The sequence below is a fragment of the Diadema antillarum genome, unplaced genomic scaffold (assembly GCF_040938485.1).
Source record: "Diadema antillarum isolate AM-2024a unplaced genomic scaffold, OU_Dant_1.0 scf00000028, whole genome shotgun sequence".
In the NCBI taxonomy this organism is placed as follows: domain Eukaryota; kingdom Metazoa; phylum Echinodermata; class Echinoidea; order Diadematoida; family Diadematidae; genus Diadema; species Diadema antillarum.
The window spans coordinates 2,069,188-2,083,990 of NW_027270917.1; the positions used below are offsets into that span (position 1 = coordinate 2,069,188).

At 40.3% G+C, this 14,803-nt stretch overlaps 1 protein-coding gene across 1 annotated transcript in view; it reads right to left on the minus strand.

The window, feature by feature from the left end:
* Positions 1 to 14,452, minus strand: part of LOC139735841 (uncharacterized) — a 39,450-nt gene extending 24,998 nt beyond the window's left edge. Inside the window, exon 1 of the mRNA XM_071646590.1 lies at positions 13,047 to 14,452. Coding sequence (XP_071502691.1) covers positions 13,047 to 14,452 — 1,406 coding nt within the window. The remainder of the gene's footprint in view (positions 1 to 13,046) is intronic.
* Between the last annotated feature and the right edge of the window lie 351 nt (positions 14,453 to 14,803).

Genomic DNA, 14,803 nt, shown 5'->3' on the forward strand with positions numbered 1-14,803 from the left:
CAGCACTTGATTGCCTCGTTTCTGATTGGTCAGTGAGGGTCGGACTTCGTCTCCGTCGCTTAGCCCAGGATTATTTTTTCGTTCTGTTTACACTCACTTGCAATTGCGGTGCTAACCCCTGCTATTTTGCAGGGCCAGATAGTACCGTACTATCGGTGGGGCTAGCCCACTTTGGCAAAAACGAGTGTAAACAGAAAGTGGGCTAAGGATAGTCCCGTACCAACGGTGGGGCTAAGGCCCCCCCCCCCCCCCCCCCTTAGCCCCACCGTTGGTCCGGGGCTAAGCAAAATTTTACAAGTGTAAAAAGCCCTTTCTTGTATTAATTCTTTTCACTGAATATCATGAACGCGACTGAACCCGAGCGAGCGGAGCGAGCGAGGGGGGGGGGGGGGGGGAGGGCGTGGGAGGGGGTGACCCCCCTCCCACGGTGAGAACTTTTTGCATTTTGACGTTGCAAATGGTGCAATTTGATGCATGTTTTTGCGCGTTTTATCGACGTGAAACAGTAACACTTGTTTAAGGTAGCAGTATATTTTGATGTAGGTTATCATTGAACAATTTGCCTATAAAATGGTATGATTTAAATAACCTTCTTGTATTAATTCTTTTCACTGAATATCATGAACGCGACTGAACCCGAGCGAGCGGAGCGAGCGAAGGGGGAGGGGAGGGTGTGGGAGGGGGGTTTCCCCCCTCCCATGGTGAGAACTTTTTGCATTTTGATGTTGCAAATGGTGCAATTTGATGCATGTTTTTGCGCGTTTTATCGACGTGAAACAGTCCCACTTGTTTAAGGTTGCAGTATATTTTAGTGTAGATTATTATTGAACAATTTGCCTATAAAATGGTATCATTTAAATAATCTTCTTGTATTAAACAATTCTTACACTGAATATCATGAACGCTGTCTGTTCAGCAATCAAACAGAAAAAGCACAGGATGTAGATAGGGGCATATCCCCTCCCACACGAAGGTGATTTTGCGTTTTCAGACCTGAAATTCAGCGATCATGTGTAAATTTTTGGTACAATACTTTTTCATCGAAGTGAAATCACGGAATTTAGCTCTTATTCCGAATGTACACCATCTGTATGTATAAAGTCTAGTGAGGTAGAGCTTAGGGGAAGGGGGATTCCCCCTCCCGCTCGCGGAGTTTTTGCGTTTTTAGAATTGAAATAAAGCGATCTGGGTATAGCCACAGTCTTTTTCTATGCATGGCGGAAGGGGGGGGGAGGGGCGGGCGAGCAGGGAGAAGGCGTGGGCGAGTGTTATCTCCACCCTTCTCTTCCGATGGAGCTTTTGCCTTTTTAAGGTTGAAATTGAGATATCTCGTATACGCATATTTGATGGAACCAACATTTGGGAAATCAAAAAAAAAAAACTGATGGGGCGGGGGGACTGAGGGAGGAAAGGGTCGATTAAAAGGGGAAATTCCCCTTATACATGAGGGAACCTTGAGTTTTTCGGAATATAAGTGATAAGTCTTGTGCACTCAGAATTATTCATTTTTTTTTTTTTTTAATCTAAAAAGTGTACTAAGCTAGGGAAAGAGGCACAGAGGGGGCGGGTTTGGGAGGGGGATACCTCCCAAGCACGAGAAATTTTGCATATTTTGAATTGAAATTCAACGATCTGGTGCACACTTTGAGTGAAATATTCAACAAATATCTTATTTGATGAAAGGTTCAAAAGGAGACCCGCTTCATGTGCATGCATACAATATACACGCATTTTTTTTTCCCGCCTCCCAAATCCCCGGTCCAAATCTTAGGGGGGGGCGACCGCCCCCATCGCCCCCCCCCCCCCCTGGCTACGCCAGTGCTCTTTGGTTAAGAAACATGCCTTCTCCGTCGGGAATGGTTCATCTCGTTTTACAGGAAAAACACTCAAAAAATAACAATCTGCACAGCTAATGTAGTCTAATATTATCCCCGATGGGGGATGCGACAAGCATAACGTGTGTTGCGCTTCCAATACGAAGGTCAAGATACAATGTGAGATCAGGTCCTTTGATAACAAAAACTGAACTCAAGGTGGAACATTGCCTCAGACGCTTTTAACACACCAACTTGCTGATCCTTAAACTATTTTTCCCCATCATAAAAGCATTTTGAATAAATTTTGTATTGCATTTTCAATGCCACTCTCCTTCTTCACTAAGCTGAAAAATTTTCTCCGCCATTAGGCGGCGGGGAAAGAGAATTTGAAACAGATGAGCAGCAAGAGATTCTTGATGCATTTTGTCCTTCGCCCAAAGTAGTAAATGGAATGGTTTGGCGGGAAAAAGCTTGAGTTATGGTTTAATTCCCACGCGTTTTCCTTTGTTGCACACCTTTTGATGTATATACGTTATTTGTCTGCTCACATCTGTTTCCAAAGTTGTTGCTTTTTTATCTCCATGTGTGATTTGTTCAAGAAAATTGTAACAATACCACACCGAGTTCCTTCCATCATGCTATCAAAGTATGCTTTTTTCAAACTGTGAGGCTTATTTTTGTTTAAGAGGACTGGGGCGCTGGTGTCCATTAACAATGACCTCTAAATTATATGGACTTTATGACATGTATAATACTAAGAACTATAGTGCTCCTTGTGAACCTTTATCCAGTTTGTGTGCGTAAATCATTGACTGACGGAGGCTGTTTTTGTGTCATCTTATTTCTGTTCTTTTAGAGAGAAGAACAGCTTAACACAAAATCTACTCTCCAAGCACATGCGTATAATTGCCAAACCTTCCGCTGTTTGTTTTTCCTTTCCATTATAATTTGATAACTGGAAGCAATGGAGCGATCGAATAACTACAAACCCTCGAATTTCGGTTGAAATGACAGCGATTTGTGATATAACATTATACAAACTACACCAGGGAATGCCAATAAAGTCCAGTCCCTTAACCCCAATGGCGACGCCATTCGAGGCTCTATAGTTGAGCTTTCACAAACCAATTCCACGAGCACATACACAGTTCATATCTTAATTAGATCAAAATAACCTAACAATGGAAGCGCAATGCGTGCTTCTGCATCTAAAGGCAAATGGCTACACAGTAGTATCTTAAAGTAAAGGTATGGACGTTTACGCTTTAGTGAAGTTTCCTTCAAAATGCTGCACGATGGACACGTATAGGTGACCACGCGCGCGCACACACACACACACACACACACACACTCTATGACAAGAAAACAAACAAAATATGCGAAAAAAAAGGTCCGCGTGGACTTTAGTCATTATTATCGTTAACATTTTGTGACCACTTTTACCACTGTCGCTAATAACGTAATAAGCAAACATTGACTTGATTGGTGGCGCCCCCCCCCCCCTCAAAAAAAAAAATACAAAAAACCAAAAAAAAAAACCAAAAAAAAACCACAACAACAACAAACAAACAAACAAGCAAGACCAAAAACAAAACCAAAACCAAAACAAAACAAAACAAAACACGATAGGTATATTTCTCTTACGTAATCACTTTATACCGTAGGCTACATCTGTTCCAAAATGAAAGACGAAATCGTGCATTCCTGGTTGGCATTCTGAATATAAGCAGGATGTACGCAGTGTGTGAATATCCAAACGGCAGAGAGAGTCGCTGCAATGTTGCGCAATGTGATGTAGAATGTACCTTAAATGCTTCGTTCATATCAAATCTATCATCGATTTTGCAGTGTTGCTTTACATATTAATATACTAGTCTATACTAAAATGCCTTGCATTGCCAACAATAAGACTTGACCTGAGCTATTTCCTAACTTTTCCATGTGTATAAAACACACACACACACACACACACACACACACACACACACACACACTTATTAAGGCATGCTCTAAAGTGCAGATTTTGGACATCCTTCCCCCGCTTGGTCATTTCGACGCCCCCTCGCTGGTCATACCTTCCTCAATCATGAACATGAACCGACACCCTTGGCTGCCAGTGGCGCCCCCCCCCCTTAATTTCCAAAGTGAAAAAAAAAGCTACAAACGGCAGTTTTTGGACTGTAAAATGCCAAAATTTTCAATCTCGCTCGCTCCGCTCGCTCGCATTTAATTGTTATGCAATTCTCCTGATGTTGCTGCCAGTAATTGTCGTTTCACACCGTCATTCCATAATCGATGTAAGGAAAACTTTTAACATGTAACAAACATTGCGCCGACAAGAAAGATAGGATTTTTATTTTTATTTTTTTTTTTTTGGGTACCTGGAACTTATATTTTTCGGGAAGATATTTATTGGGTAAAAATGATAACATATTATGTATTCAAGACACATGAAAAGAGCATGTTTCTTCAGGCGCTGGCTCGCTTTCGCTCGCTCGCACACACAAATAAGTGAACGAAATGATGATTCTGGAATGACTTTTCTAATAGAGGGTGTTGTTATAAGGTATTCGCCATAAATTATCAGCAATGCCAGCAGTTAGAGCGTGCAATAAGAGAATGGAGTTACACGTCCTGGGTTATCAGAAAGATAACTTTCTCTTACATGACAAATATGTCTATTCTAGAGCGCTCGCTACGCTCGCTCGCGCATGTGATCTAATTTCGTACGGAATTCCTGGATCCGCCCCTGACTATACGTACAGTAAAAGGAAGAGTCCTATTCGTGTGCCATGTTGCTCAATGACTGCGCTGCGCAAGCATACACACCTTCAAAATTACTTTTCCACGAGGTGCCCCCCCCCCCCATGTCTTGACCCACGGTACGCCACTGTGTGCAACAATAACTTTTTATTCGCATGTAAGTGCACGTGAGTGATTTAAGTTATTTGGCTTAATGTGAAACCCATTACAACGTAAACTTTTGCACTCCATGGCTATGATAATGATACATGTATTTCTTAATCTAAACAATTAACGTTGCTGTCTTTGTTACCCACGCCGATGAAAATCGGCAGGGGGTTATGTAAAGGGTTCCGTATGTTTGTTTGTTTGTTTGTTTGTTTGTTTGTTTGTTTTTGTTTGTTTGTTTGTTTGTTTGTGTACAAGATAACAAGAGAACGGGTAAACGGATTTGCACGAAATGTTCAGGGAATGTTTGGATAATGACAGGAAAGAATCGATTAGATTTTGGTGATAATCGGTTGACCCTTGCAAATTCTGTGTGACCTTGAAGTTTTGACCCCATGGTATAGTGACCATTCCGAAAATTTCCCGTTTCTCACTTTGCGATTTTCCGCTACCATACGAAGACATAATAGTCCAGTCAAAATAGGGTTTCACCCACCACTAATTGCAACAGTATGAATTCCACTGCAGTGCAACTTGTTATGGGCTCCTAAACACCATACTAAAAGTCCCAAGAAATCCAATGGGGTAAAGTGGCTAAATTTGCATAATATGCAAATTAGCTCCATAATAATAAAAATACAGTGTTTCCATGAAAACTATGCTTCTAGGTTTCAGATTGAAACACCGAAAGTGTTGAAACTTATGTTTTCAATGTCAGTTAGTGCGATGCAAACATGTCTATGTACATATTCTGGGCCTCATTTGCATAATATGCAAATTAGCTCCAATAATGATAAAAATACAGTGTTTCCATGAAAACTATGCTTCTAGGTTTCAGATTGGAACACCCAAAGTGTTGAAACATATGTTTGCAATGTAAGTTAGTGCGATGCAAACATTTCCATGTACATATTCTGGGCCTTATTTGCATAATATGCAAATTAGCTCCAATAATGATTAAAATACAGTGTTTCCATGAAAACTATGCCTCTAGGTTTCAGATTGGAACACCGAAAGTGTTGAAACATATGTTTGCAATGTCACTTAGTGCGATGCAAACAATTCCATGTACATAATCTGGGCCTCATTTGCATAATATGCAAAGGGTACCGAGCCAACGGAATATTCAAATGCACCAAAGTGCCCGATATGAGCATATCAAGAGTGTTCAAATGTGACATTTCAGTTTCTCTTCACCAAAAACAAACTTTTCAGCATTAGAAACCTAGCATGAATAATTTTAAGCGAATAATAGTTTGTTATCAGAAAGATAATGATAGCTTATCCATTAATTACGTAGAATCAATTTAATAATATAAACAACTGTCAACATCTATAACTTGTCCAATTTTGTAATTAATGAACTCTATTTGGAGAGGTGCTTATTCGAATCTGGATGATTCAGCTCTTGCACCCTTGAGGGTTTTGAGATATTGAAGATAGCACAGTCAAAGGAAACTCTGTGGGTAGTGACCAAAGTTACCCCTATCGATCATATCCCCACGGCCATTTGCAAAACATGCATCAACCAACGCGATTTCCGTTGTTCTAAGCGTACAAGATTTTTTTTTTTTTTTTTAAGTCGTTTGGCCGTCTAGCAAAGACTATTTCTATGAAAGTATATCTTTAAAAAGTGGTGCACATGAGTCAAAGCGACTCGGAGGGAGGTACCCGAATTTATCCCTATACCCTCACAGCCCGGTACAAAACACAGTATATACACGTGAATACACCCTCTATAACCCTCTATAACGTCCTTTTCGTTTCATTTCCATTAAATTTCAGTGGAAGTTATAGAAGAATTATTGTTCTACAATATCTATAAGATGAAAAGGTGAAATCCTAAAGGCAATGAAAAACATGCAGTATATACAACAGCGAAAAAAATGTTCCATGGGTACATGCCTCTGAAAAGTTCTTCCGCCTGTCTAGCACATACTCTTTTATTTTCGTAAAATGCAATTCAGGTAATACAGGAGACGTTGCTTTACAATATCTATATTGTCAAAAAGTTGGACATTCAAACGCAAGCCCTTGAGAAGTGCCCAAATCACCCATACCTTGACCTTCGTGGTCCCAAAACAGGTTAACAAAACATGCATTATATGCCGAAGCAAATTCAGTTGTACATGCACGTAGAAAGTCGTTTTGCCGGGTTGTAAATAAAAACACTTTACTTTTCATGATTTTTAAATGGTAGAGACACTGCTTTACAATATTCATATAGTGAAAGGGGTGCACACTCAAAGGCCACCGAGTGGGATGTGTTCAAATCATCCAACCCCCAGGGCAATATAGGAAACATGCACTATCATTTAGCACGAATATGTTCCAATTTTCCAACGGTTGTACAGCAAGTGCCCTATTGTTTTCAAGAAATGCAATATAATTGAAAGAAGAAAAAATTGCTCTACCTTAACTTTATTGTCAAAAGGGTGAACATTTCAAAGCAATCCCTTGGGAAGTGTCCAAAATTACACCTCCTCTCAAGCCCCGTAATTACAACACACGGATACTATGAACGCAAATACTGACGTTCTTTGGTACATGGTTTTAGAAGTAGTTCCGGCAATACAGCTACACACTTTTATATCGATGAATGTCGTGGAAATGATAGAAGAAGCATTGCTTCACAATATCTATTCAGTGAGAGGATGCACATTAAATTCCAATCCTGTGGGATGTGCCCCAAAGTACCCCACCCTCACGGCAATATAGAAAACATTGAATATCATTAACGCGAATATACTATATGTTCCAAACGTACATGTTTCAAACTTCGATCATGCCATGCAGCATGGGCACTTTTGTTTTCAAAAATACATTGTAGTTAATAGAGGAGACATCCCTTAACGATATCCATATTCTCTAAAGGGTGAACATTAAAGGACAATCCCTTGGGAATGGTCCAATATTACACCTACGCTCACGCACCCTTAAGACAAAACACAGATATTAGCAACGCAAACACCGTTGTTCTAGCGTGGATGGTTTTAAAAGTAGTCCCGGCAATACAGCGAATACACTATTTATCAATGAAAAGTTATGGAAATGATAGAAGAGGCTTAACCTTACCAGATCTATACAGTGAAGAGGATGCACATTAAATGGTAACCCTGTGGGATGTGCCAAAAATATTCAACCCTCACGGCAACTTAGAAAACATATAATATCATACAACGCGAATATATATATGTTCCAAACGTACATGTTTTCAAAATTCCATCGTGCTGAATAGCAAAGGCACCTTTGTTTCCAAGAAATGCAACTAATTAATAGAGGAGACATTGCTCTACAATAACTATATTGTCAAAAGGGTGAACATTCAAAAGTAATCCCTTGGGAAGTGTCAAAATTCACATCTACGCTCACGCCCCCTTATTACAAAACACAGATATTAGCAACGCAAATACCGTTGTTCTAGCATGAATGGTTGTAAAAGTAGTTCCGGCAATACATCAAATACAATTTTCATCGATGACAAGTTATGAAAATGATAGAAGAAACTTAACTTTACAAGATCTATACACTTAAGAGGGTGCGCATCAAACGGTAACCCTGTGGGATGTGCCAAAAATACTCCACCCTCACGGCAATAATAGAAAACATATAATATCATATAACGCGAATATATATATGTTCCAAACGTACATGTTTTCGAAATTCCATCGTGCCGTATAGCAAAGGCACTTTTGTTTCCCCAAAAAAATGCAACTAATTAGTAGAGGAAACATTGCTCTAAAATAACTACATTGTCAAAAAGGTGGACATCCAAAGGTAATCCCTGGGGAGGTGTCTGAATTTACACCTACGCTCACGCCCTTTATGACAAGATACGGATATTAGCAACGCAAATGCAGTTGTTCTAGTGTGAATGGTTTTAAATGTAGGTCCAGCAATACAGCAAATACACTCTTATATCAATGAAAAGTCATGAATATGATAGAAGAAGATTTGCTTTACAAGATCTACACAATAAAAAGGGTGCTTATTGAAGGGCGACCCTGTGGCGTGTGCCCCCGAAATGCCCTTTATCCTCTTGGCAATATAGAAAACATATAATATCATATAACGCGAATATATATGTTCCAAAAGTACATACTGTCAAAATTCGATCGTGCCTTACAGCAAGGGTATTTTTTGTTTTCAAGAAATGCAATGTAATCAATACAGGAGACATTGCTTTACAATACTTATATAGTTAAAAGTGATGCACATTTAAAGCGGCCCCTTGGGAGGCGCCCAAAGTTACCCCCTCAACCCCGCGTCCCCATATGCAAAACGTGCATTGTGCCAACGTGAGTACTGTTGTTATGAATGTACTCTTACAGTTACCGCTAATTTGCATTTTATGTAAATTATTTTTGTACGACCAATTCGAAAAGGCATCTATCGTGTTCATTGACCTACAAAATATAAGTTTATACATTTAAATCTTTAAAATTGGATAACGGGAAGCTGAGATCTGTCAATTTCCTCTCATTTCAGGTGCTAATTTGCATATTATGCAAATTTTACTAAATTGCCCCGCTGGATTTTTTGGGACTTTTAGTATGGTGTTCAGGAGGCCTCAACGACTTGCTCTGCAGTAAAATTCCTACTGTTGCAATTAGTGGTGGGTTACCCCCTAAAAATCGCTAGATTGACTGGACTATAAACTCCCCAACGATCCGACTTCGCTGCTCAAATGTTCGTAAGAATTCCGAAATTTACGTTTAGGCCTATTTGAGGGACTATGTCCTTCTAGATTTATGAAAGTTCGTTCTCCGTCATCACAAACTGGCCCGTATTTTGATGATTTTTCAAATTAACATTGATTGTTTTTTTCGTTGGAGGAGCATTTTGCTCGGTCGCAGTCACACTGCACGATATGCGTGCTCAATGTCAATGCGTGTGCAAGGCCGCTGAAAATGCATCGCGCTCTACACTGTTGGTGCAAAATTGCACCGGGGACGTTGCGGCGCTCGTTGGTGGCCGAATACTGGTGCAGTAGACATTTGCATTCAACCCTTGCATTGAATAATTCCCGTAGACACTAATCATAGGGGTAATTGCCTAGGGGGTACGTAAATTTTGTTTTTCTTTTTTGCTTTTGTGGATACCATCAAAGATCGTACACTCATACGACCTTTGATATCATCACACTCTCGGCTTGCTATAATCAAAATATCCCGCAAGAAAACGGCGTATTTCTCGATTTTTAGCGCTTTTTCCGCGACCCGTCGCGTAGACAATACTCTTAAAACTGGACTTAATTCGCGCGCGCTTGGAAAAGTTCCGATTCTGCACTTTTGACGGTGGAATTTGGGATTTTCGATGGATTTTTGGAGGAGACTTAAGGACTTTCCTGTACGTGAATGAGTGTTAATACCGTATGTGTAATTATGTGATTTGCGTGTGATGTGACTGTAGAACCAAAGATCGTACACTTCAGTGTACGATCTTTGGTAGAACTCACTGGCTGGTGATAAAGCACACTGGCAATTACGTGGCCGAATTCTGGTAGATGACCGAATGCACATTATGTTTACCCCGACTTTGTACTTAGGCGTGGGTCTGCCGCCTTTGACGGCCCCTCTCTAGTTCATTATGATTTGTTTGACATTGTGTGTCTAAATCTGCCACCGTATTCTGGAATAACACTTGTCTTTGGAGTACAATCAATTGTATTTCATTTACGCAATCAATGACTACTCTTCGTTTGCTCTAGCCCACACAAGATTAGATCAAACGATGGATGCACGAAATAGCCAAACAGATTTACCTCTAACGTCATATCCTGCTCAGTCACTTTTATTTGTATTGATTTGTTTTGGAGATATGCAGAATAAATCATGATCAACTTCTTCTACAATTCTGATTTTAGTAATGACACACTTTTTCAAAGAGCTAAATAAACAAGAGTCCGAGTTCCTAAGGACATGAAGGAGATGGCTGGCCGTGTGGCTCTTTAAAGGGAAATTCCATCTTGATATAACGTTGCGTTGTATGAACACTGAAACATCGGGGAAGTAGATCAGTGAATATTGGGAAAAAGAAACCAGACACACAAAAAAGTCATGACTTGTTGTAGTTTAGATAGTCAAAAAAAAAAATCGTCAACTCTGTGCGACGTAGGTGTTGAGCAGCTCTCCCTCAAGTTTGTACACGAAATTTTACAAATTTCCATCCTTTTTTTTACTCCCAAGGGAAAAAAAAAAATCTTGATCTATATACTGCGTATATAACAAGAGTATTTCTCTCTTTTTTTGCGCGCGCTCGTCCTCCTCTGCGGATACGTCTCGTCTGTGTCCAAGTATTTGAGAAAAATTAGAATTGATATAATTTTGTGTACGAAACAAATAAAGAGCTGTTCAATGTCAAATCACACAGAATTGCCAATTTGTCTTACTCTCTAAATATTAAAAATGTATAACTTTTATTTTGTGTGTCCAGTTTTTTCCCCAATATTCACTGCGACTTCTTTTTTAATTTTTTCTGTTGTCATACGAAGTAGCAAAAGAAATCCCTTTAAAATATCCTAAATGAGGTAAATATAACGAACACAGTTTTTGATTCCGTTATGGCTGGCTATGAAACGAAGTTTTGATAGAATCATTTCATGTATCCAACCGAGTGGATAGATTTAGAAAACAGTAGTGCTTTTGTTTGTTTGCGTTTGAAGGGCAGGGAATTTACGACAGTCGTCTACACCATCTGCATGAACAGAGTTCCAGTTTTCCTGTCCGACGCCGACTTTAAGATTTTTGATTGGATATCACTAAAGTTGTTGTCTTATGTATCACTATGAATTATTCGCCCTCCTCTGTTTTCCCAATCTCTATTCGTAGTTAATATTTTGCCAAGATCGATCAAGTACTTAGCGATGATTCGATATAGCGATAGGTATGTTCCAAGCTGATAATGAAATAACAGAATACAAAAACAAGCGTGTATTTCCCGATGAATATAAACAACTCAAACAGTCAAAGCTGCATGAAACTTGATGATAATAAGAATAAACATCAAGCGGCCGGAGTCTAAACATGTAAATGTATCAAGTATTAGACAAAAAAAAAGAAAGAAAAAAAAGATGGAAATCTTACAGGAGACTTTCGGCTAATTTTTAGACATTTGCATTTAAAATCTATAAAAGGGTTTTTCCCGGATGCAAAGTTTCAGAACTGAAAGTGATTGGCATAAAGAATAAATGTCTGCCAAATTCATTACATTTCTCAGTGAACAAGAAAGACGTGACAGAGCAGCATTATATAAGAATGCATGATAAGGTGCTCAAAGAAGCAGAACAAAAGAAGAAAGCATGCGTAAATTCTACACTGGTGAAGTTGTTCAGCAAATGGTATTGTCATGGAATTACACCCCAATATAGGAATATGTGAGTGTGATATGTCATCATCCTAGTTCTGTGCATTATGTTGTGGATTTTGCACAGTATTGGTTTCTCTGCTCCAGGATCACCACAAATTCCACAAATCTATACATGGCACTATCGATTTATGTACTATATGATACGATAGTGCCATGTATATACACTTGTGGAATTTAGTTGTAGCATAATTTGCATATTTCTGTGATATCAATGTGACTAACAAAAGACATGGCGAGGGGAACATGCAAGTTATGCTGAGTCGAGTGGAAGGTGCATTCCAATGATTTTTGTTAAACATTTCAGTACTTAAGCAATGATTGACAGATAAGGTCATCTGAGGAATATTGGTTGTGAAGGATTTTTGTGGGCGTTCCCAAGTAATCAGAAGAAAAATAGAAGAAAAAATCATTAAAAATATATGGAATGTTTCCAGATATTCGTTTTACCGCAAAAGTGATGTCGAGGGTATCATAACTCAACACAAATCAACATGCACTTAGATATCAGGGGCCCTTTAAGTAAAATATACACGTCTATAGGCACTATCCTCAATGGACACCTTTACACTTTTAAAGCAGCGTCTCACTTGTTAAAGGGATGTGTAGTATTGTTTGGGACAATGATTTAGCTTTTACTTTTTTCTGCGAGATACTTAAGAAACCACTTTATGAAAATGTTAAAGAGGAAACCATTCTATGAGGAATTCAAATTTTATTATTATTATTGTCATATTATAAATTATCAAAGAGCAACAGCAACGAGGTCTGATTTACTTGGTGGCAGGAAGTAATGTCAATTCACTTTACGTTACTCATTTTCATTTTGTAAGTCTTTTTTGTTTGTTTTGTTTTTTGTTGTTTTTTGGGTATAATACCTGTGTTCCAATCGCAGTTTTTTTTTTTTTCAAATCATATACACATTATTTGCAACTGAACTCAAATGAGTCTTACCTGTACAGGCCGTTCAACATATCCACGATTTGAAGAGGCGAGCTAACAGCGGCCAATGTCGTGAAGCCAACGATATCGCTGAAGTAGATGGTGACGCCCTCGTGTTGCTCGGCTGCCACGGCGAGCCCGAGCTTGAGTTGTTCCGCCACCGTCTTTGGAAGCATCTGGTAGAGTAGTCGATCGGCGCGTTTCTTCTCTTCCGCCAGCTCCTTCGTCTTTTCCGAGAGTTTCTTGGCATGGGAACCAACCAAACTCAGAAGGTTGTTCGTCTGGAAAACGAACCACGTGCCGAGCGAGAAACACGTCAGCACGATGATGGACACGACAACGGCATAGATAATGACGGTGGTGAGGGCGTTTTGCTGCACTTTCTTATTAAGCGTCTGGATCATACTTGACGTGTCCGATAGCACGGACGCCAGCTCTTCGATGAATATCGTGATATTGCCGAACCACATCCGTGCCCTGACGGCAGACCCCTCGGTCCCGTATTTCTGGCAAGCGTCCCCGTTCTCTGCTATCTCATCTCGCATCTCTTGAAGGTAGGCCGGATTTGGAATCACGGTCAACTCATCCAAAAAGTAGGCGTTGCTATACTTGAGGAGAATTTCAGCCTGAGAATTGACAGCCCGGAACCAGGAACTATCCTCCTGTGAAAGTTTGCAGGACGCATAATACGTCGCCCCAAGGGCACGCTCGATGCCATAAAGATCAGAGGCAAAGAGAAGGCTGTCTTTGGCTACGAGTAAAGATATAAGTTTGCCATCTGTTGCTTCTACTGTATACGTGATACCACTCAAGATGAACTCGGTGTTCACGTCAGTATAGAAGGCGATGTTTTCTGATACAGTCAAGGGATCATTCATCGAATCAACTTGGCGACGATGGGCTTGGAGTGCGTTTAAAAATTGTTGCTTTGTCAGAAATAATTCTGAGGTGGTATTCAAACCTTTGAGTGGCCACACGGTTACTTCATGCAGGGCGTGATCAGTGAGATTCCTGGCAGAATTCACCTGTGCGCGCACTGCCGGGTCGCTCCGATTGCTGCTGAGAAAGGTCGACGACCACCCTCTCTCCACCTGCAGCCGCTTCACGGCGTCGCTTGTGAGCTGGATGTCGCCTACCGCCTTGCTGGTCTGCGCTGCCGTCTTCCAAGTGTTGATGTTACTTCCCAGAGTGATCCCAGAGAGAACGACCAGGACCACCAAAGGCACGATCAGGACACTCATAACCTTGATCATCTCCCTGACTTTATTTCGCGACGCCAGGCTCCGTATCACTTGCCTCATCCTACGCCTCTCGCTGTTGATAGACACGGAGGCCTGGGACAGCGTGGCTTCGCTGCCGCTACGATTCTCCTCCCATTTCGGGGATCCGACATCGTGGACCTTGTTGAGTGACGGCATTCTGGCAACTTCAGGAGGCGGCTGTCTGGAAAATTCAAAGACCATAGGTATGAGTGAGAGTATGTTTGGATAATTTTTAGTTTTGTTGTTACTTGTACAGCCTGCCGAAAAATAAGAAGAATGATTGAATGTATTCTTACAGACAAATTTCAGAGAAATTTGATAACAGAATGAGCAATGTATTGTATTGTATATCGATCAATCAAGTGACCACCAACTAAAGATTGCTAAAACCGTTTGTAATAAATACTGGTATAACATGTTCCCTGGGCTATGCCTGGTCCATCGTGACCAGTAGTCAGCTAGCTGGAAATGCACTAGAAATAAGTTATTGGTAGCATGACGACATGA